At 44.4% G+C, this 20,037-nt stretch overlaps 1 protein-coding gene across 1 annotated transcript in view; it reads left to right on the top strand.

The window, feature by feature from the left end:
• Window positions 1-20,037, top strand: part of ppfia3 (PTPRF interacting protein alpha 3) — a 42,460-nt gene that overhangs the window by 11,421 nt on the left and 11,002 nt on the right. The window contains exons 11-24 of the mRNA XM_056287335.1: window positions 211-294; window positions 557-688; window positions 1,412-1,474; window positions 2,039-2,118; window positions 10,604-10,772; window positions 11,772-11,965; window positions 12,286-12,526; window positions 13,218-13,348; window positions 16,828-16,982; window positions 17,140-17,239; window positions 17,351-17,432; window positions 17,579-17,779; window positions 19,265-19,330; window positions 19,913-19,936. Of these exons, the coding sequence (XP_056143310.1) occupies window positions 211-294; window positions 557-688; window positions 1,412-1,474; window positions 2,039-2,118; window positions 10,604-10,772; window positions 11,772-11,965; window positions 12,286-12,526; window positions 13,218-13,348; window positions 16,828-16,982; window positions 17,140-17,239; window positions 17,351-17,432; window positions 17,579-17,779; window positions 19,265-19,330; window positions 19,913-19,936 (1,722 nt within the window). The remainder of the gene's footprint in view (window positions 1-210; window positions 295-556; window positions 689-1,411; window positions 1,475-2,038; window positions 2,119-10,603; window positions 10,773-11,771; window positions 11,966-12,285; window positions 12,527-13,217; window positions 13,349-16,827; window positions 16,983-17,139; window positions 17,240-17,350; window positions 17,433-17,578; window positions 17,780-19,264; window positions 19,331-19,912; window positions 19,937-20,037) is intronic.

The following is a 20,037-nucleotide window of genomic DNA, read 5'->3' as shown; positions in this document are numbered from 1 at the left end:
TCTGCTAATTGCTGACTATTGTCTGTGGCTTGAGATAAAAGGATCTACTAAATAAGCACATTTAAATGTAATCTGCACAGGCATATATCTAATATGTGGACAGCCCAACAGAGCTACTGTACATCCTTCATGTTGGTTTGTGTTGTTTGTACTGATGTTTCAGATATGGTGCATGTTGTAACTCTGGTTTCTTTCTCTCCATTCACCCAGGCAGAAGAGCGCCATGGCAACTTTGAGGAGCGATTGCGACAGATGGAGGCACAACTGGAGGAGAAGAACCAGGAGCTTCAGAGAGTGAGTCATGCTCGATTTTTCCTCTCTCGCTGTTACTCAACCTCCTCCCGTGTCACTCCATTCCTTTATCAGTTTTTGCAGTGCACAATGGTGCGCTAATTTTCTAAACCCGTTTGACCATGCATTCAGATAAAAATCTATTCCTTACTCTCAGTGAAGCAGAATGCTCGCTATTAACTCTCTGCACACTTTCTCCTTCTGCACTTACTTTTATCCTCTCTTCTGTACTCCCTCTGTTGCTTGCTCTCCTCTTTCCCCCTAGGCCAGGCAGAGGGAGAGGATGAATGATGAACACAACAAGCGTCTCTCTGACACCGTGGACAAACTCCTGTCCGAGTCCAATGAAAGACTGCAGCTCCATCTTAAGGAAAGAATGGCCGCCCTGGAGGAAAAGGTGGCCTACTCCGTCTGCTATAGCCTTTATTATAGTTATTCATTTTATTTAGAAAATGCTGGATGGCAAAAGGGCGGCACGGTGGCACAGTGGTCAGCGTCGTCACATCACAGCAAGAAAGTCCTGATTTCGAGCCCCGGGGTAGTCCAGGATCGTCCTGGGTCATCCTGTGTGTGGAGTTTGCATGTTCTCCCCGTGTCTGCGTGGGTTTCCTCCCACAGTCAAAAGACATGTAGGTCAAGTGAATTGGCCGTACTAAATTGTCCCTAGGTGTGAATGTGTGTGTGTGTGTGTGTGTGTGTGTGTGTGTGTGTGTGTGTGTGTGTGTGTGTGTGTGTGTGTGTGTGTGTGTGTGTGTGTGTGTGTGTGTGTGAGTTTGTGTGCGTGCGTGCGTGTGTGTGCATGCGTGCGTGCGTGCGTGTGCGTGTGGGCCCTTTGATGGCCTGGCGGCCTGTCCGGGGTGTCTCCCTGCCTGCCGCCCAATGACTGCTGGGATAGGCTCCAGCATCCCCGCGACTCTGAGAGCAGGATAAGTGGTTCGGAGAATAGATGGATGGATGGATGGATGGCAAAAGCTGCACTGTTGGAAATAGCCCATTCAGTAACAAGCAAGACTTCTGTTCTGTAACCAGGCTATCGAGTACATTAAGAGAACTTTTCTTTATTCACAATTATATTGTTGTTATCGTAGACTGATGGAGTTTCTCGTTCTGTCTCCCCCAGAATGCACTGTCTGAGGAACTGGCTAACATGAAGAAACTCCAGGATGATCTCTTGGCAAACAAGGTGTATATCCTTAAGAGCTTAACTCTCACAGTGGCGCCCCCAAGGGGTGACCAGGGGTGGCCACGGCCACCCCGATACTATCCCTGGCTCCCCCGCTGGCCCCCCTAGCCACGAGTGGCATATGCAGAATATGCTTCTGATTATGCATAATATGCTTCTATCTGATATTTTACCTTAGGTGCTGTTAATTTAAATCAATAATGTGTATTTTTCATAATAATTTATGTCAAAGGAAATAACAAATGCATAGCCAGGCAGCCAGCCGTCACTGCGTCACACTCCCTCCCTCATGCACAGTCTGCCTCTGACAGCAGCTTAACTTAACTCTCATATTGACAGTTTTCAACTAGCCTATACAGTATACTACAACAGCAAAATAGAATTCCTGAAATTCAGTCATGGCTTTTGGTTTTGGTGTGCCACCCCAAGCTTTTCAGAGGCCCGATTTGGCCACCCCTATGAAACATTTCTGGGGGCGCCACTGAACTCTCAGTTTAAGTTTTTGGACATATCAACTTCAACTTTTTTCCTCCACACTATCATTTTTTTCTTTTCCATTCTCAGGACCAGCTGATAGCAGAGCTAGAGAGGATTCAGTTGGAGTTAGATCAACTGAGAGCCAGGCCTGGGGGCTCCTATTCCAGGTTGGTCCCCGTGTACACATCAATACAAAAGAAAGAACCCTTATTTTGCCATTGGAGATCTCTGTTGTGTCTCTCTTGTGTTACCTTCTGTCACTGGAAAAACACCAGTGATGTATTTGTTATCATATCGGATGCTGAATGGAACAAAGATCGTGGCATTTAACGCTGTCAGCGTCCACAGAAATGAGGTCGTGCTTATATGTACACACTCATACTCACATGTGGCTCCGGTGGCCAAATTCTGGGTGGAGGAGTGCTGCCTCGCGCTAGGCGACCATGTGGGTAATGGAGGCATAAAACCAGCATCCAGAATGAACAGTGCTGTGCTCATGTTTATCGATAGTGTTGATAAGCCAACCAGGTGGTGGAAAGTGTTGTGGTGATTAAGGACACGTTGACTCCCATTCTCCCGCTGGTTAATCCTGCCACGAGAATCAATTTCTAATGCTCCCCCGTTCATGAGAAATGCCGCTTTAGAGAAGGAGCTTGCAAGATACGGACAGCTACTGTCCCCGATAAAAATGGTCTCTTCGGTTTGCCATTCCTCACTTGAGACACGTTGTGTCCCATAGGAGACAAGGTTTTATGATTCTGAAAAATAATGCGGAAGATTTGGATCTGAAGCTTAAATTCAGGATCGACGAGTTTGACTACATTGTTTTTTGTTATATTCGGTATGATGAAATGTTTTGGCTGTGGGTCAGAGAGGCATTTAATAAGGTCTTGTCCCGAAAGGAGTTGAGGGTAGGTCTGATCCTCAAGGGCCCCGATGGCGGCATGAGCGGCGCATCCCCGGCTGGAGACGGCGCTGCCGAGTCGGCACAGGGCCGATAAGAGGCCGGGGAGCGAGGGGCAGGAGAAATAGACCAGGTTGTGAAACAGAATGAGACCGAGGTTGGAGAACAAAAGGGAAATGGAGGGACTGAGCAGGTAGGTGTGGGAGGTGCAGGTTAAGCAGATTAAAAAAAAGGTAATCACAATGAGAAAACAGAATTTGAGCAGGTAGAAGTTGATGGCCAGGATGAGCAGGTAAGGGAGGTTGAACAGAATAAAAAAGAAAACGAAAACAGTGAGAACAGGAAGTATAGCAAATTGGCTGGGCGAGATATGAATTGTGGTCGGAAGACGCAAATACGGCAGACTGCTATTGGAGTTGCAGAGTCTGTACTTGAGGAAGAGGAAGAAATGCTGTTGGATGATGAAATAAAATCAAAAACGTCTATTAAAAGGAAGCCCACATAGGGTAGACAGGAAAATTTAAAAGCAGAGAGGGTTTCAAAAGGTAAAAAGCCATCCTCCTCTTCATCTGAGAACACAGAAGAAAGTCACTGTGATTTAGGTTCCATTCCTCATACACCGGTGGACATAGAAGGGAGCTATGCTTTCCTGAAAATCAGGGCGTTTTTACAAGTTACCAAGGGTTTGAGAGCATTCAATGTGGAAAATTACTTTCCATACTTGCAGCTTTTTGTTGACTCGGTTAAATGTTTTATGAAAAGCACAGGAGATTTGGTGGTAAACACATTTACTGAACAGGAAATCTTTAGACTGAAAAAAAACTTGCAGAGAAAGTAAAATTGTAACTCCTTGATGACGTTTAAGACAAGTTTGGTTATTTTTAAAAAATCTTTTTTGGTTAGTGTAAACCTGTTTTTAGCACAGTTCAGCTCTATTCTCCTCATGTGTAATATAAAATTAGACACTTTACATCTAAATGGAGCAAGAGAAGACATGAAGCTGCTGTGTTTAAACTGGTTGAGCTTAAGAAAATAGATGTTTTGCTAATGTAAGAAACGCATAGTACTACTACTACTACTACTTTCGGCTGCTCCCGTTAGGGGTCGCCACAGCGGATCATCCGTTTCCATTTCTTCCTGTCTTCTGCGTCTTCCTCTGTCACACCAGCCACCTGCATGTCTTCCCTCACCACATCCATAAACCTCCTCTTTGGCCTTCCTCTTCTCCTCTTCCCTGGCAGCTCCATATTCAGCATCCTTCTCCCAATATACTCAGCATCTCTCCTCCACACATGTCCAAGCCATCTCAATCTTGCCTCTCTTGCTTTGTCTCCAAACCGTCCAACCTGAGCGGTCCCTCTAATATAATCGTTCCTAATCCTGTCCTTCTTCGTTACTCCCAGTGAAAATCTTAGCATCTTCAACTCTGCCACCTCCAGCTCCGCCTCATGTCTTTTCGTCAGTGTCACTGTCTCCAAACCATATAACATAGCTGGTCTCACAACCATCTTGTAAACTTTCCCTTTAACTCTTGCTGGTACCCTTCTGTCGCAAATCACTCCTGACACTCTTCTCCACCCACTCCACCCTGCCTGCACTCTCTTTTTCACCTCTCTACTGCACTCCCCGTTACTTTGGACAGTTGACCCCAAGTATTTAAACTCAAATGCCTTTGTCACCTCCACTCCTTGCATCCTGACCATTCCACTGTCCTCTCTCTCATTCACGCATAGGTATTCCGTCTTGCTCCTACTAACTTTCATTCCTCTTCTCTCCAGTGCATACCTCCACCTCTCCAGGCTCTCCTCAACCTGCACCCTACTCTCGCTACAGATCACAATGTCATCCGCGAACATCATCGTCCATGGAGACTCCTGCCTGATCTTGTCCGTCAACCTGTCCATCACCATTGCAAACAAGAAAGGGCTCAGAGCCGATCCTTGATGTAATCCGACCTCCACCTTGAACCCATCTGTCATTCCAACCGCACACCTCACCATTGTCACACTTCCCTCATACGTATCCTGCACCACTCCTACATACTTCGCTGCAACTCATGACTTCTTCATACAATACCACACCTCCTCTCTCGGCACTCTGTCATAAGCGTTCTCTAAATCTACAAAGACACAATGCAACTCTTTCTGGCCTTCTCTATACTTCTCAATCAACATTCTCAAAGCAAACATCGCATCTGTGGTGCTCTTTCGTGGCATGAAACCATACTGCTGCTCGCTGATCATCACCTCTCCTCTTAACCTAGCTTCTATTACTCTTTCCCAAATCTTCATGCTGTGGCTGATCAACTTTATACCTCTGTAGTTGTTACAGTTCTGCACATCGCCCTTGTTCTTGAAAATCGGTACCAGTATGCTTCTTCTCCACTCCTCAGGCATCCTCTCACTTTCCAGGATTGTGTTAAACAATCTAGTTAAAAACTCCACTGCCATCTCTCCTAAACATCTCCATGCCTCCACAGGTATGTCATCAGGACCAACTGCCTTTCCACTCTTCATCCTCTTCATAGCTGCCCTCACTTCCTCCTTGTTAATCCACTGAACTTCCTGATTCACTATCCCTACATCATCCAACCTTCTCTCTCTCTCATTTTCTTCATTCATCAGCCCCTCAAAGTATTCCTTCCACCTTCTTAGCACACTCTCCTCGCTTGTCAGCACATTTCCATCTCTATCCTTGATCGCCCTAACTTGCTGCACATCCTTTGCAGCTTGGTCCCTCTGTCTAGCCAATCGGTACAAGTCCTTTTCTCCTTCCTTAGTGTCTAACCTGTCATACAACTCCCCATACGCCTTTTCCTTTGCCTTTGCCACGTCTCTCTTTGCTTTACGTTGCATCTCCTTGTACTCCTGTCTACTTTCTTCATCTCTCTTACTATCCCACTTCTTCTTTGCCAACCTTTTCCTCTGTATAATTTGCTGTACTTCCTCATTCCACCACCAAGTCTCCTTGTCTTCCTTCCTCTGTCCTGATGACACACCAAGTACCTTCCTAGCTGTCTCCCTCACTATTTCTGCAGTGGTTGTCCAGCCATCTGGCAACTCTTCACTACCACCCAGTGCCTGTCTTAACTCCTGCCTGAACTCCACACAACAGTCTTCCTTCTTCAACTTCCACCATTTGATCTTCGGCTGTGTCTTCACTCGCTTCCTCTTCTTGGTCTCCAAAGTCATCCTACAGACCACCATCCGATGCTGCCTAGCTACGTTCTCCCCTGTCACCACCTTGCAGTCTCCAATCCCTTTTAGATGGCACCTTCTACATAAGATATAGTCCACCTGTGTGCACTTTCCTCCACTCTTGTACGTCACCCTGTGTTCCTCCCTCTTCTTGAAATATGTATTCACCACAGCCATTTCCATCCTTTTCGCAAAATCGACCACCATCTGTCCTTCCACATTTCTCTTCTTGACTCCATACCTTCCCATCACCTCCTCATCACCTCTGTTCCCTTCACCAACATGTCCATTGAAGTCCGCTCCAATCACCACTCTCTCCTCCTTGGGTACCCTCTCCACCATGTCGTCCAACTCACTCCAGAATTCTTCTTTTTCATCCATCTCACACACAACTTGCGGGGCATATGCGCTGATAACATTCAGCAATAAACCTTCAATTTCCAGCTTCATACTCATCACTCTGTCTGACACTCTCTTCACCTCCAGCACGCTCTTGACATACTCTTCCTTCAGAATTACCCCTACCCCATTACTCCTCCCATTCACACCATGGTAGAAGAGTTTGAACCCACCTCCGATACTCCTGGCCTTACTCCCTTTCCACCTGGTCTCTTGCACAAACAGTATGCCTACCTTTCTTCTTTCCATCATGTCAGCCCGCTCTCTCCCTTTACCAGTCATAGTGCCGATATTCAAAGTTCCAACTCTCACCTCCACATGCCTATCCTTCCTCCTCTCTAGCTGCCTCTGGACATGCTTTCCCCCTCTCCTTCTCCTTCGCCCAACAGTAGCATAGTTTCCACTGACACCCTGCTGGTTAACAGTACCGGTGGCGGTCGTTGGTAACCCGGACCTCGACCAATCCGGTATGTAAGTCTTATTTATGATCCGCATATTTGATTTGGCAAAGATTTTACGCCGGATGCCCTTCCTGATGCAACCCTCCCCATTTGTCCGGGCATGGGACCGGCACTAAGGATGCACTGGCTCGTGCATCCTCAGTGACTGGGTTGCAAGAAATGCATAATACAGAAGATAATTAAATTGAATGGATGAGGGATTGGACTGGAAAAATGATTCTCAATCATAAATAAAATATTAGTGATGCGGTCGGGATTCTTTTTTCAAAATATGTTTTGCCATGCTCCCTTGAAGTAGAGGAAGTAGTCAAAGGCCGGCGACTGAAACTATGAGCACATCATGAAGACATAAAAATCGTTTTTTATAAATGTTTATGGTCCAACCCTTGGTCCCGAATGATTATGTTTTTGAGTTTTCTTTGGACGTGTTATTTGATGTTATTATTAAATGTGACCGTGATGAGTATTTATTTCTGGGAAAGGATTTTAACTGTACAGAAAATTGCAAGCTGGACAGAAATCATCAGGAACCACAGCCTGTGTCTCTCACACATTTGATTAATTCATGTGAACTAAAATACATTTGGAGAGCTTTTTATGGGAACCAAAGGCAATATACATGGACACATTCAAAAGATAATGTGCTATCGTTGGCAAGGCTTGATCGGTTTTATTGTTTTAAACATAATTTTAATGTGTAACATTTCCAGTTTGTTTCTCTGATCACTCTCTTGTACAGTGTTAGGTTTTTATAAGGAGTGCTAAAACAAATAGTGCTTTCTGGCATTTTAACACATTTGTTATCTAAATGATAACAACTTTAGAGATGCTTTTAAGTTTTTCTGGGGCCTGATTTTAGTTCTCTACAGCAGCGGTGGGACATTGACAAGTGCAAGATAAAGCAGTTCTGCCAGCAGTACATTTGCAATGTCACCAGAGACATAGCCAGATCTATGAGCGATCTAGAGAATGAGATGGTGGAACTACAGATTTTAGCAGATTCCACAGGAGATAGAGGCCATATAGAGGCTCTCAAATCCAAAAAGCCTGCTTTGGCTAGCCTGCTAGGGCCACCCTTACTCTCTTGTTGAAGAAAGGGGATTTGCAAGACATTAAGAACTGGTGGCCAGTGTCCCTGCTCTGCAATGATTACAAGATCTTTTCTAAGGTGTTAGCAAACAGACTGAGAAAAGTAATGAAGGAGGTTATCCATGTTGACCAGACTTACTGTGTGCCCGGTAGGCTGATCACTGACAACATTACTTTAATTAGGGATGTTTTGGACATCTCTAGTTCCTAATTGGGAGTTGAAACTGGTCTTATTTCCATAGATCCGGAAAAGGCTTTTGACCGGGTTGAACACCAGCACTTGTGGCAAACCATGAAAGCTTCCAGCTTCAGCCCAGGTTTTATAGCTAAGATCAAGGTTTTGTACAGTGACATTGAGAATGTACTTAAAATTAACGGTGGTTTTAGTGCTCCTTTTAAGGTTCAAAGGGGAATTAGGCAGGGATGTTCTTTGTCTGGAATATTTTACTCTCTGGCCATTGAGCCCCTGTTGCATAAATTGAGTTGTGAGTTGTCTGGAGTCGCTTTTGCTGGTTGCAGTGCAACTGTTAAACTCTCTGCCTATACGGATGATGTAGCTGTTTGTAAAGGACCAAAGAGATGTTGATGTCTTGGTAAAAAATGTTAACAAGTTTGGTCAGATATCATCAGCAAGGGTAAACTGGGGAAAAAGCGAGGCACTCGTAGTAGGAGAGGGACTGAATGGTAAACTCATTAGACCTGGGTGGTTCACATGGAAAAGGGGAGGGATGAAATATCTGGGAGTGTTTGTGAGGAATTAAACTTTTTCAAATAAGAATTGGGAGAATGTTTTGGAAAAAGTAGAAAGGCATCTTAAGAAGTGGAAATGGATTCTACCAAAACTGCTTTATAGGGGTTGCATGTTAGTAATCAACAGCCTGGTGTCATCAAGTCTATAGCATCGATTAAGATGCGTTGATCCTCCAACCAACCTCCTGGCCAAGATTCAGGCTGTGCTGGTGAACTTTGTTTGGGACAACTTGCACTGGATTCCTCAGAGTGTGCTGTACCTCCCTAAAGATGAAGGGGGTCAAGGACTGATCCATCTGGCCAGCAGGGATGCAGCCTTCCGCCTCCAGTTCATTCAGAAATTGCTCACTGGGCCTAGAGACTTAGTGTGGAGACCAGCAGCCTGTGCAATACTACAACGTTGTTGTGGACTCAGAATAAACTTGCCTTTGTTTTTAATGGATCTTAACAACTCAGACCTCAACGGATTACTTGGTTTTTATCTTGGGCTCATAAGAGTGTGGAATATGTATAAGAAGGAGAGAATGGGCTGTTCTGACTCTCTGAGCTGGCTTATAAAAGAGCCAGTGGTGTATGATGGGCGTATGGACATGTCCTGCGACATTGGACCCGCTGTGTCAAAACTGTTCTGCCAGGCAAAGGTCATCACATTGGGTCAGGTGGTGGAGTTGGTTTGGCCCAATTTTGACAATGCTGCTGCACTAGGATCTCACCTGGGAGTGAAATCTACATGCCTCATTAGTCGGGTGCTATGTAAGATGAACAGTCACTCAGAAAAAGAACGGGAACTTTTAACATCATACTGTAGTGGTTCTATTCATCCCAATTTTGAAGATCCATTTCTTGGTTTAAAAAGTGTTCCTGATCTGAAAAATTGCACGGGTCCATTTTTAGATTTGGGAAATGTTCTTAATGTGAGTCTGAATGTACTTATAGTAGGTACGGCCATGTATAGTATGATGGTAAAAATCGTGAACAAAGAAAAACTGAGAGGTCGGACTGATACACCCTGGAGAGCCCAGCTGGGCTTGGGAGAGAATGTGAAGCCAATCTGGAGGATTTTATACAAACCACTGTTAATTAATAAAGCTGGTAATCTGCAGTGGAGGGTCTTGCATGGCATAGTGGAGGTCAATGCTTTTATTTCTGTGTTAAACCCTGATGTGAATGATAACTGTCCCTACTGTACCCAGAGAGAAACAGTTTTTCATTGTTTATTAGAATGTGTTAGGCTTAACCCCTGTTTCTGCTGTTAGAAAATTTATTTAGATCATCTGGGGAGATTTTTTGCAGATGGAATTTTATTTTTGGTTTCAAATGCACCCAACATGTAAAGTATAAATGCCAACTCTTGAACTTCATTGCAGGTCAGGCAAAAATTGCTGTTTATGTGAGCTGGAAAAAAAGAATCGAAGAGTTTGTATAATGTGATGTTGAACTGTTGTTTACCAGCATGGTCAAGGCCAGGATAAGGGTAGATTTTAATTATTACAAAGCAATGAAGGATCTGGACAAATTCACAACGATTTGGTGTTATAAAGGGGTGCTGTGTTCAACCATAGAGGATGAGCTGATTTTTGCTGAAGAGCTCGGATAAAAGGTGTCTTACCTGCTTTGTTTTTTTTATGTTTTGAGTTGTTGTCGAATGATTATTGTTAGGATTGCGTTAAAAGATGCATGTTAAGTGTTTGAAATTTGACAAATATTGTTTATATTGTTAAAAAGATATCAAGTCTGTTTTTTTTGGTAATTTTTTGTTAAATAGACTTGTTTTAAAAATTCAAATTCTCTCTCTCTTTCTCTCTCTCTCTCTCTCTCGCTCTGTCCAACACCTTGCCCTGCTGCACTCCAGCCGCTCTCTGCCAGGTAGTGCTCTAGAGCTGAGGTACTCCCATGGAGGAGGCTCTCTGCCAGCAGGCTCCACCACTCACCTTGATCACTACTGCAACACCTCCACTGGAGGCGTGGTCAGGCGGAGTCATCGCGCACGCTGGAGCTCCGCCCGCGAGGACTCCACCAAGGTGATATGAGAGTCTAACATCTTATGACGCAATCCTAAAACTGCTGATACTTTCAAAATACATTGTTGTTCGTTAAAGCAGCTACGAGGACTTTGGGTTTTTTGCTGACTCGGCATGACACTGTGGAAAAAACGTGTTGTGTTTTATGGAAGAATGATTATATTGTTGCAAAGTTCTACATTCCCCCTCTGGTAGTGAGGGCATTTGTTATGAAGAGAAGAGTGAGAGATGTAGTGGTCTTTTGGAAAAACAGGTGTTTGTATACAACAGTAATGTACTGTAACTTACTGTGTCTATGTATCCCATCTGTGCACCGTAAATCAATTTGTCAGATTTCAACCTGAAGATAAGACTTTTGAATCATTATCTAGCAATATCTAATCTTCTCCCTGATGGTCTTATTTGAGTATGTCAGTTGTATAGATGCATCAAAAAGACTGATATTATAATTAGTGAAAAAATATCCTTGTAGGGCGGCATGGTAGCACAGTGGTTAGTGCTGTCGCCTCACAGCAAGAAGGTCCTGGGTTCGAGCCTTGGGATAGTCCAACTTTGGGGGTCTTCCCGGGACGGCCTCTGTGTGGAGTTTGCATGGTTTCCTTGTTTCTGCTTGGGTTTTCCTCCAGGTGCTCCGGTTTCCTCCCACAGTCCAAAGACATGTAGGTCAGGTGAATTGGCCGTACTAAATTGTCCCTGTGTGTGTGTGTGTGTGTGTGTGTGTGTGTGTGTGTGTGTGTGTGTGTGTGTGTGTGTGTGTGTGTGTGTGTGTGTGTGTGTGGCGGGCGTGGGCCCTGTGATGGCCTGGCAGCCTGTCCAGGTTGTATCCCTGCCTGCCACCCAATGACCGTTGGGATAGGCTCCAGAATCCCGCGATCCCGATTGGGATCAGCAGCTTGAATAATGGATGGATAGATCCTTGTAGACGCTTTATAAAAGTGAATGGTAAGAAAAACAAAGATGACTCATTTCTAAGCTTTCTTGCTTGTTCTACATGTGCAGTACACAGATTGGGACAGTGGGGCTCTGCTGGGGACCGGGTTTGAGGCGGGCGTGGATGTGGCATGCTCTGATGACGAGGAGGACAGGGACACACTGTTTGGCTCAGAGCTGCTCTCCCCGAGTGGACAGACAGATGTCCAGACTCTGGCCATCATGCTGCAGGAACAGCTGGAAGCCATCAACAAGGAGATCAAGTAAGAGGGCGAGGAGGGGAGAAGCCACTGCTATAGGTGTCTAGAACTTGATGAATGAGAGCATCAGTGAAATGCCTTTATTGTAAAAATGTAATGGAATCATTACTTTGGCTGAAGTGACGGACGTGGAATAATGCCTGTTTGTTGATTGTAGTCAATTTATTTAGCATTGTTTAGGTCAAATTCAGGGTTGAAGATCTGTGGGTTTTACTTTTAAAGCACTGAACATCCTTGAGTAGTTCACTTCTATCTTTTTTATCCACTTCAGTCTCACAATTCTTTTTCACCCGCCTTCCCACCCGCCTTCCCCCAAAAACCAGACTGATCCAGGAAGAGAAGGAGAACACCGAGCTGCGTGCGGAGGAAATCGAGAGTCGGGTCAGCAGCGTAGCATTAGACGGTCCCCCCATTCCTCCATCCTCACTTGGGAGGGACAGCACGGGCCGTGGCTTCATCCCGTCGTCCATCACATCCTCCACCCTTGCCTCACCCTCTCCCCCCAGCTCTGGACATTCCACCCCTCGTCTGCCCCACTCCCCTGCCCGTGAGACCGACAGACAGGTACAGTTGACTAATGCAGCTGCAGTGGTATGACTTGTTTGAGCAAGTCTAACTTTTTTTTTTTTACATGATGATGCTGGTTGCGTGGCTTGGGTTCTGGGCTGTTCCGGTGGCAGCTGGACACTGCTTGGCATCCTGCGCATCATATTCTTCATAAATTTTATAATTCCATTATAATTATGTTATCCTCTTTCAATGTTGTATTCTGTAAATTGTGTAAATACAACATCCATTGCACATCTGTCCATCTTGGGAGAGAGATCCCTCCTCTGTTGCTCTCCCTGAGGTTTCTTCCTATTTTTTTGTCCCTTATCTGATGATCTAAGGGTCTAAGGACAGGATGTTGTGTTGCTGTAAAGCCCATTGAGGCAAATTTGTAATTTGTGATATTGGGCTATACAAATAAAATTGACTTGACTTGACTTAGCCTTTCATCAAAGAAGGTTGAATCACTTCATCTGGATACATTTATTGACAGACACCTTCCATCACCCATCTAAGTGACCTCTACAGTCTAAAAATGTCGAAACGTATCTGTCAATAAATGTTGTATACAGATGAACTGATTCAACCTTCTTTGATTTTCTTACCTGGATTATTGAGCATCCATCAAGACGTTTAACCCTTCATGGATGCTGTGTGTGGTCCATGTATGTATATGTTCCAAACTGGCTTCTATCCTTTCTCTCAGAACAAGGAAGATGATCGGTCCCTTGCCCTACTTGACTCCACGCCACCTCCCACTCCTCGTGCGCTGCGATTGGACAGAATGACCCTCACCCATCCGGGGGCGATGCTCGATGATCCTCGGGAATTTCGCAGGTAAAAAAAAAACCAGGCAGATTCTGCTGCAAACGTGGTGCTTTCCATGTGTTGACCTGGCTGGGCAATAATTCAATATTATTGTTAATCACCTTCAAATGGTATTGTATCAGGATGAAATTCAGATACTGTCATGTCGTGACTAGAAATGGGTACCAAGACCTGGTATTAAATGGGCAGCAGTGTTAAATTATTAAAGACCATAGTATTGGGGGAGTCCAGGTAGCGTGGCAGTCTGTTCCGTTGCCCACCAACATTGGGATTGTCAGTTCGAATCCCCGTGTTACCTCCGGCTTGGTCGGGCGTACCTACAGACACAATTGGCTGTGTCTGCGGGTGGGAAGCCGGATGTGGGTATGTGTCCTGGTCACTGCACTAGCACCTCCTCTGGTCGGTCGGGGCACCTGTTCAGGGGGGAGGGGAACTGGTGGAACAGCGTGATACTCCTATGCGCTACATCCCCCTATTGAAACTCCTCACTTCCGGGTGAAAAGAAGCGGCTGGTGACTCCACCTATATCTGAGGAGGCATGTGGTAGTCTGCAGAGGGGGATGGAGCAGCGACCGGGACAGCTCGGAAGAGTTGGGTGGTTGGCCAGGTACAACTGGGGAGAAAAAGGGGGAAAACCCCCCCCCCCAAAAAATACTAGTATTGATAAGCTCCGACGTTACCGGTTATGCTATCGATGTTGGAGAAATTAGGAAAATAAATGTCCTATTCATTTAGGCTACATAAACGTTATCTTGCACCTTTTATCTCACTAACCCTGTTTCTAAATTGCAGTAAGGTTGAGACGTTTGTCTATGATTTATTTTCACTATCCCCAATCCAGAAGAGCGATCTCTCTCAGAGCCTGTTGTATGTGTGAGCCGAGGGGCGGGGCCAACTCTCTGCCTCTCTCAGACGCACGCACGCACGCACGCACGCACACACACACACACACACACACACACACACACACACACACACACACACACACACACACACACACACACACACACACACACACTTACCTTGCTGTTAGTGACAATGGCAGAAAGAGAACTAAATGGTCAAAAGTCTAGTTACACGTCACTAGAGTCGATGCTGACAATACTCATTGCCCCAAGTGTAACAAGTCTTTTGCATGTAAGGGAGGAAACACAAGCGATCTTTCCAAACATCTAGCAAAAGTGCATCAAATACAGGTGGAGAAATGCAGTTTTCAACTGCCTAGCTCGTAGTTCATCTCTTGTTGCCCCATCCACCTCATGTATGTTATGTATGCTAGCAACCTATAGCCTACACTGAGTTATGATATACTTGGTTATAATTACATGTAACTGTGAAACACCAATTTAACAAAGGAGTTGAATCAAGTGCGACTGGACTTGGTATATATCTGTGAAGATGCTTCACCTCTCATCCAAGAGGCTTCCTCAGTTTGTGCCTTTCTGACTAGACCAAGCTAGTCTGACTGGCTGGTGATGAGACTCAGAATTTAACTAACAGAACCACTCATAGAGCCACTCATATTTATGGTTCTGTTAGCGACGGGAGTTGGCAAACATCGGGGCACAAAGAGCCATGGACATCTATAGCTCTGATAACGACTCCAAAGAGGATAAATTCTGAGTCTCATCACCAGCCAGTCAGTCAGACCAGCTTGGTCTAGTCAGAAAGGCACGAACTGAGGAAGCCTCTTGGATGAGAGGCGAAACGTTTTCATGGATATATACCAAGTCCAGTCGCACTTGATTCAACTCCTTTGGATAACCATGACCTGGATGAATGAGAACATTCACAGACACCAATTTAACAGTACTGTAACTCTGTGCAATAATTCAATTCAATATGCAATACAGTAACTCTGCAATGATTCAGTGTGCAATACACAGGCGTTTGTGCTGTTTGTTTCATGCTGCAGTAATACAGTATAGATAGGGACATATGCACATGTTTACATATTTTATTCTTATTTCTATTTCTTATTTTATCTTCTATTTATTTATATTTTTCTTATTTATATTTATTTATATTTTCTTGCTATTTTGTATCTTGTTGTTTTTTCTTTATTAGAGTGTGAGTGTCTGTAATAGGACCCAATTTCCCCTAGGGGATGAATAAAGTATTCTGATTCTAATTCTGATCAACTAAATTATACAAACATGGGTTAGTGATTAAAAGTAATGCTCTGTCCAGACAAGAGAAAATAAAGCAATGTTAATTCTGTTCTTAATTTGTTTTGTTTTCTCCCTCTTAAAAAATTCACAAAAAGAACCGATAAGAGTACCGTTAAAGTACCGGATCGATAAGCAGTATCAGTAAGAGTAGTAGTACTGTTAAAATCTTAATGATACCCATCACTAATCATGACACACAATTTTGTTATCAAAATTAATAGCAATGAGAATCTTCAAATTTCTCACAATATGATGTCTAAAATATTTAAGGGAGTATTATTTGAAAACTGGTTTTGGTTTGATATTATACTTTATCTAACTTGTCAATCCGCATAATGATTTGGCAGAATTTTACGTCAGATGCCCTTCCTGACATAATCACTAACCCTATGGATGGGGGCAGAGGAAAGGTTGGAGAGAGGTCTTGAAGATTGGAGAGAAGTGCTAGAGATTAGAGGACTAAAGATCAGCAGAAACAAAGTAGAAAGTCCAGGATTGACCTTAGGAGGAGAAGATGCCCCAGAAGTTAACGAATTCAAGTACTTAGGATCGACAATACACACAGAAGGTGGTGGTAAGAAGGAAGTCAAGAAAAGGACACAATCTGGGTGGAATTCATGGAGAAAGGTAGCTGGGGTACTTTGTGACAAAAGAATGCCGTTGAGGGTAAAGGGCAAAGTACACAAATCAATGGTCAGCCCTGCCATGCTGTATGGTATGGAAGCAGTGACAACAACAGAGAGGCTAGAATCTACATTACAGGTAGCAGAGAATGAACATGCTGCGTTGGTCCTTGGGAGTGACTAGAAAAGACAGGAAGAGAAATGAAGAAGCGAGAGCTGTGTTCAAGATCAGAGGAATGGATGAGAAGTTGAGAGAGACAAGATTGAGATGGTTTGGACATGTACAGAGAGGAGGCATAGACTATAGAGGAAAGAAGGTATTGGACCTGGAAATACCTGGCAAAAGAAAAAGAGGTAGACCAATGAAAAAATGGAGAGACCAGATAGAGGAGGACATGAGGAGGGTTGGACTGCAGGAGAGGGATGCATCAGATGGAAAGCTATGGAGGGCAAAAATCCACTGTGGTGACCCCTGAAAAACAGGGAACAAGCCGAAAGAATAATTATACTTTATCAAACAGTTCAATATGAGCAACCTCCATTGGATTCTTAAATATGGTTTTTTCATATGTAAGCAGATATCATGATATGAAATTGTGTAAAATTCCATCCATCCATTATTGTGATAGTAAAAATTTCCATCAACCAGCACTCGTGCCAATTTTCATTCCTCATGATCTCTTGTTCCTTCTAGTCTTTCAGCAGATGGCAGCAGTTCAAACAGCAGTCAGGATTCTCTCCACAAGTCCAGCAAAAAGAAAAGCATCAAGTCTTCTATTGGTCGGTTGTTTGGGAAAAAGGAGAAAGGACGGATGGGCCAGCCTGGGCGGGAAGGATCTACCTCCCTTGGTAAATGGATGGAGGGCGGGAGTGAATAACAGTTACTATAGAATGACAGTGTTGTTGTTTTAAGTGTCAGAGGTACTGTTGCTGTGTTTCAGCCACAGAGCGTAGAACACAAGCATCTATATGTTAATGTTCTTATGACTTCCTGTGTCTCCTGTAGTCTCCACACCCTCTGAGGACGGTGCCTCTGGAGATTCCATGGGCATGAACAAGACCGGGACCCTGGGACCAGCCGACAAAGACCGCCGCAGCAAAAAGAAGTAAGTGTTTTGGATTTTTATCCCATAATGTAGTGAACTTTGGTGTTCTGTTCCATACTCTCTCATTGGACGTATATACCAAATAAAGCATGTTGTTTCACTTCCTGCCAGGCATGAGTTGCTGGAGGAGGCATGTCGTCAGGGCCTCCCCTTTGCATCTTGGGATGGCCCGACTGTGGTCTCCTGGTTGGAGGTAATGTTCATTGACAGACCAAAAAAAAAAAGAAAAAGAAACATTTTTTTTTAGAAAGACAAACCATGTAGTGACAAAGCTTTGAGGTGAATGACGTTTTCTGTTTGTTTCTCCTTCCATTTATCTCTTCTCACTCCTACTCCCAGCTGTGGGTTGGAATGCCAGCCTGGTATGTGGCGGCCTGTCGTGCCAATGTAAAGAGTGGTGCCATCATGGCCAACCTGTCAGACACAGAGATCCAAAGGGAGATTGGCATCAGCAACCCACTGCACCGCCTCAAACTCCGGCTGGCCATCCAGGAGATGGTGTCCCTCACCAGTCCCTCTGCCCCAGCCAGCACCCGCTCTGTGAGGGTCTTTCCACTACTTTTATGGCAGAGTTTCCCAAATATGTTGGATGTCATGGTCCATGACAACTTAGCACACCTTCAACCACTTAGAGGCAACTCAATAATCTATGCATGCAGTCAATCTGCTATCGTAGATAATGACTGTCAGGGAAAGTGTTTTTTTTCCACAGAAGAAATGCATTAGGGTAGGGATAAGGCAACCAGAGCGTACTTAAAGTGATAATACAAAATCCAAAAGTGGTGAAAACTGAGAAGTGGGTGTAGTGTCTGGTCCCCAGAAGAATTTTATCCATTCAATCCATCCCATGGAAATTTTACTTTTGACGATCACTGCAATAATTTTCAACACAGAAATGTGAATGTGACAGGGCATCTGGGTGGCGTGGCGGTCTATTCCATTGCCTACCAACATGGGGATCGGCAGTTCGAATCCCCGTGTTAACCTCCGGCTTGTTTGGGCCAAACGCAGTTGGCTGTGTCTGTGGGTGGGAAGCCGGATGTGGTTATGTGTCCTGGTCACTGCACTAGTACCTCCTCTGGTCGGTCGGGGTGCCTGTTGGGGGGGACTGGGGGGGTAGCGTGATCCTCTCATGTGCCATGTGCTACGTCCCCCTGGCAAAACTCCTCACTGTCAGGTGAAAAGAAGTGGCTGGTGACTCCACGTGTATCGGAGAAGGCATGTGGTAGTTTGTAGCCCTCCCTGGATCAGCAGAGGGGGTGGAGCAGTGACTGGGACGTCTCTGAAGAGTGGGGTAATTGGCCAAGTACAATTGGGGAGGAATAGGGGCAAAAAAGAAAAAAAAGAAATGTGAATGTGAGGAATCATGTATTTTCAGTCTGTTCAGTATGTCAAAAAGTACTGTACCCATAAGCCACAATGTCCATTTAATGGTGACAGACAAGACAAAAAGTAAGTTATCTTTACTTGATCAGTTGAATCCACCACTCCTTTGCAGAATAAGTTGAAGGAAAGCGGTAGAATGCACATCAGTTCGCTTCAGACTAGTGGTGGCAGTCAGGAGCAAAACAACACTATAGTTATTGTTGAACTGATCAAAATTACTGCTGAATTATCTTAACTGAATAGTGTAGATAGCTACAAAACTTCACCACCCAAGTCTTAGAAATGCTCCAACGGCCAGTCAAGTGATATTTTCTTATGGGAAAAAGGAAAGGGATTTTTCTTCCAGGAACGAAGGCCCCCAGATATAACTCTGCCCACCTCTCAAGCTCTGTTTTAACTGATGATTTGCAGTATGTGTGACTTTTCAGTGGCTACTGTTCCTGCTGTGGGGGATGGTCCTATGTGTTTATATATTGATTTATCTACTCACCATGTCCTGTTGCTCATTGTGAAGAATAAGTTCTGTACATAGTCTTAACGTGTACCCATAATCCATTGCCCACTGAGATGCTTGTGATAGGCAACAAGTTGTACCTCTCTTCTCTCGGTCTAACATTTCTCTTTTTCACGTGACCACAGTCGACAAGTAATGTGTGGATGACCCATGCAGAGATGGAGTCACTGAATGCTGCCACCAAGCCCCCGGTTAGTGTGTAATTTATCCTGTCTCTGTTTGACAACCATAGTTTTATCCATTGGCAGAGTTCAGTCATTCGCACTACATTTTTCTGTTTCACTTGATTTTGAATTATATGCACAGTCTCCCTGATAAAAATCACGTTGATGAGTCTCTCCCCCCTCCTCCACTTTCTCTCTCTCTCTCTTTCTCTCTCTCTCTCGTTCTCTTTCTTTCTCTGTCTATCTGTATCTCTCTGTCTTTTTTTTCTCTTTCTATTTGTGGGCCCAGGCCATAGTGTTTGTGAATCTTCTTCTCTCCCTCTGGTTGCTGTTTCAGTATGAACTGCTTCCAACTAATTACCCATTCACTAACACACTGTTCCTCCCCTTGTCCCCTTCTCCTGTTGCTATTCTTCCTTTCTCTTCCTCATTCTGCTTCTCCACCATTCATCCATCCAACCATCCATCTGTTCATCCATCCATCCACTTCTCACTACCATCCTGCTTTTGACCCTTGCTCCCTTTTTCTCTCCATCGCCACATCACTCTCTCCTCTTCTATCCTATCTCTCTGTCTACTTCTTCTGTTCTCTTCTTTGTACCCAAGGAGCTGAAAGAGTTCAGCTGGGATCAGGTAAGAATCAACAGTCCATTTGGAAATGTAAGCTTTAGCATAATTTACTGCACATTTGTCAGTATCACCATCAACGTCCCCCGTAAAACTCTAAAATAGTA

This window comes from Lampris incognitus, chromosome 10 (genome assembly GCF_029633865.1).
Source record: "Lampris incognitus isolate fLamInc1 chromosome 10, fLamInc1.hap2, whole genome shotgun sequence".
Classification (NCBI taxonomy): Eukaryota; Metazoa; Chordata; class Actinopteri; order Lampriformes; family Lampridae; genus Lampris; species Lampris incognitus.
The sequence above is the reverse complement of the archived record's forward strand: the minus strand, read 5'-3'. Positions and strand labels throughout refer to the sequence as shown.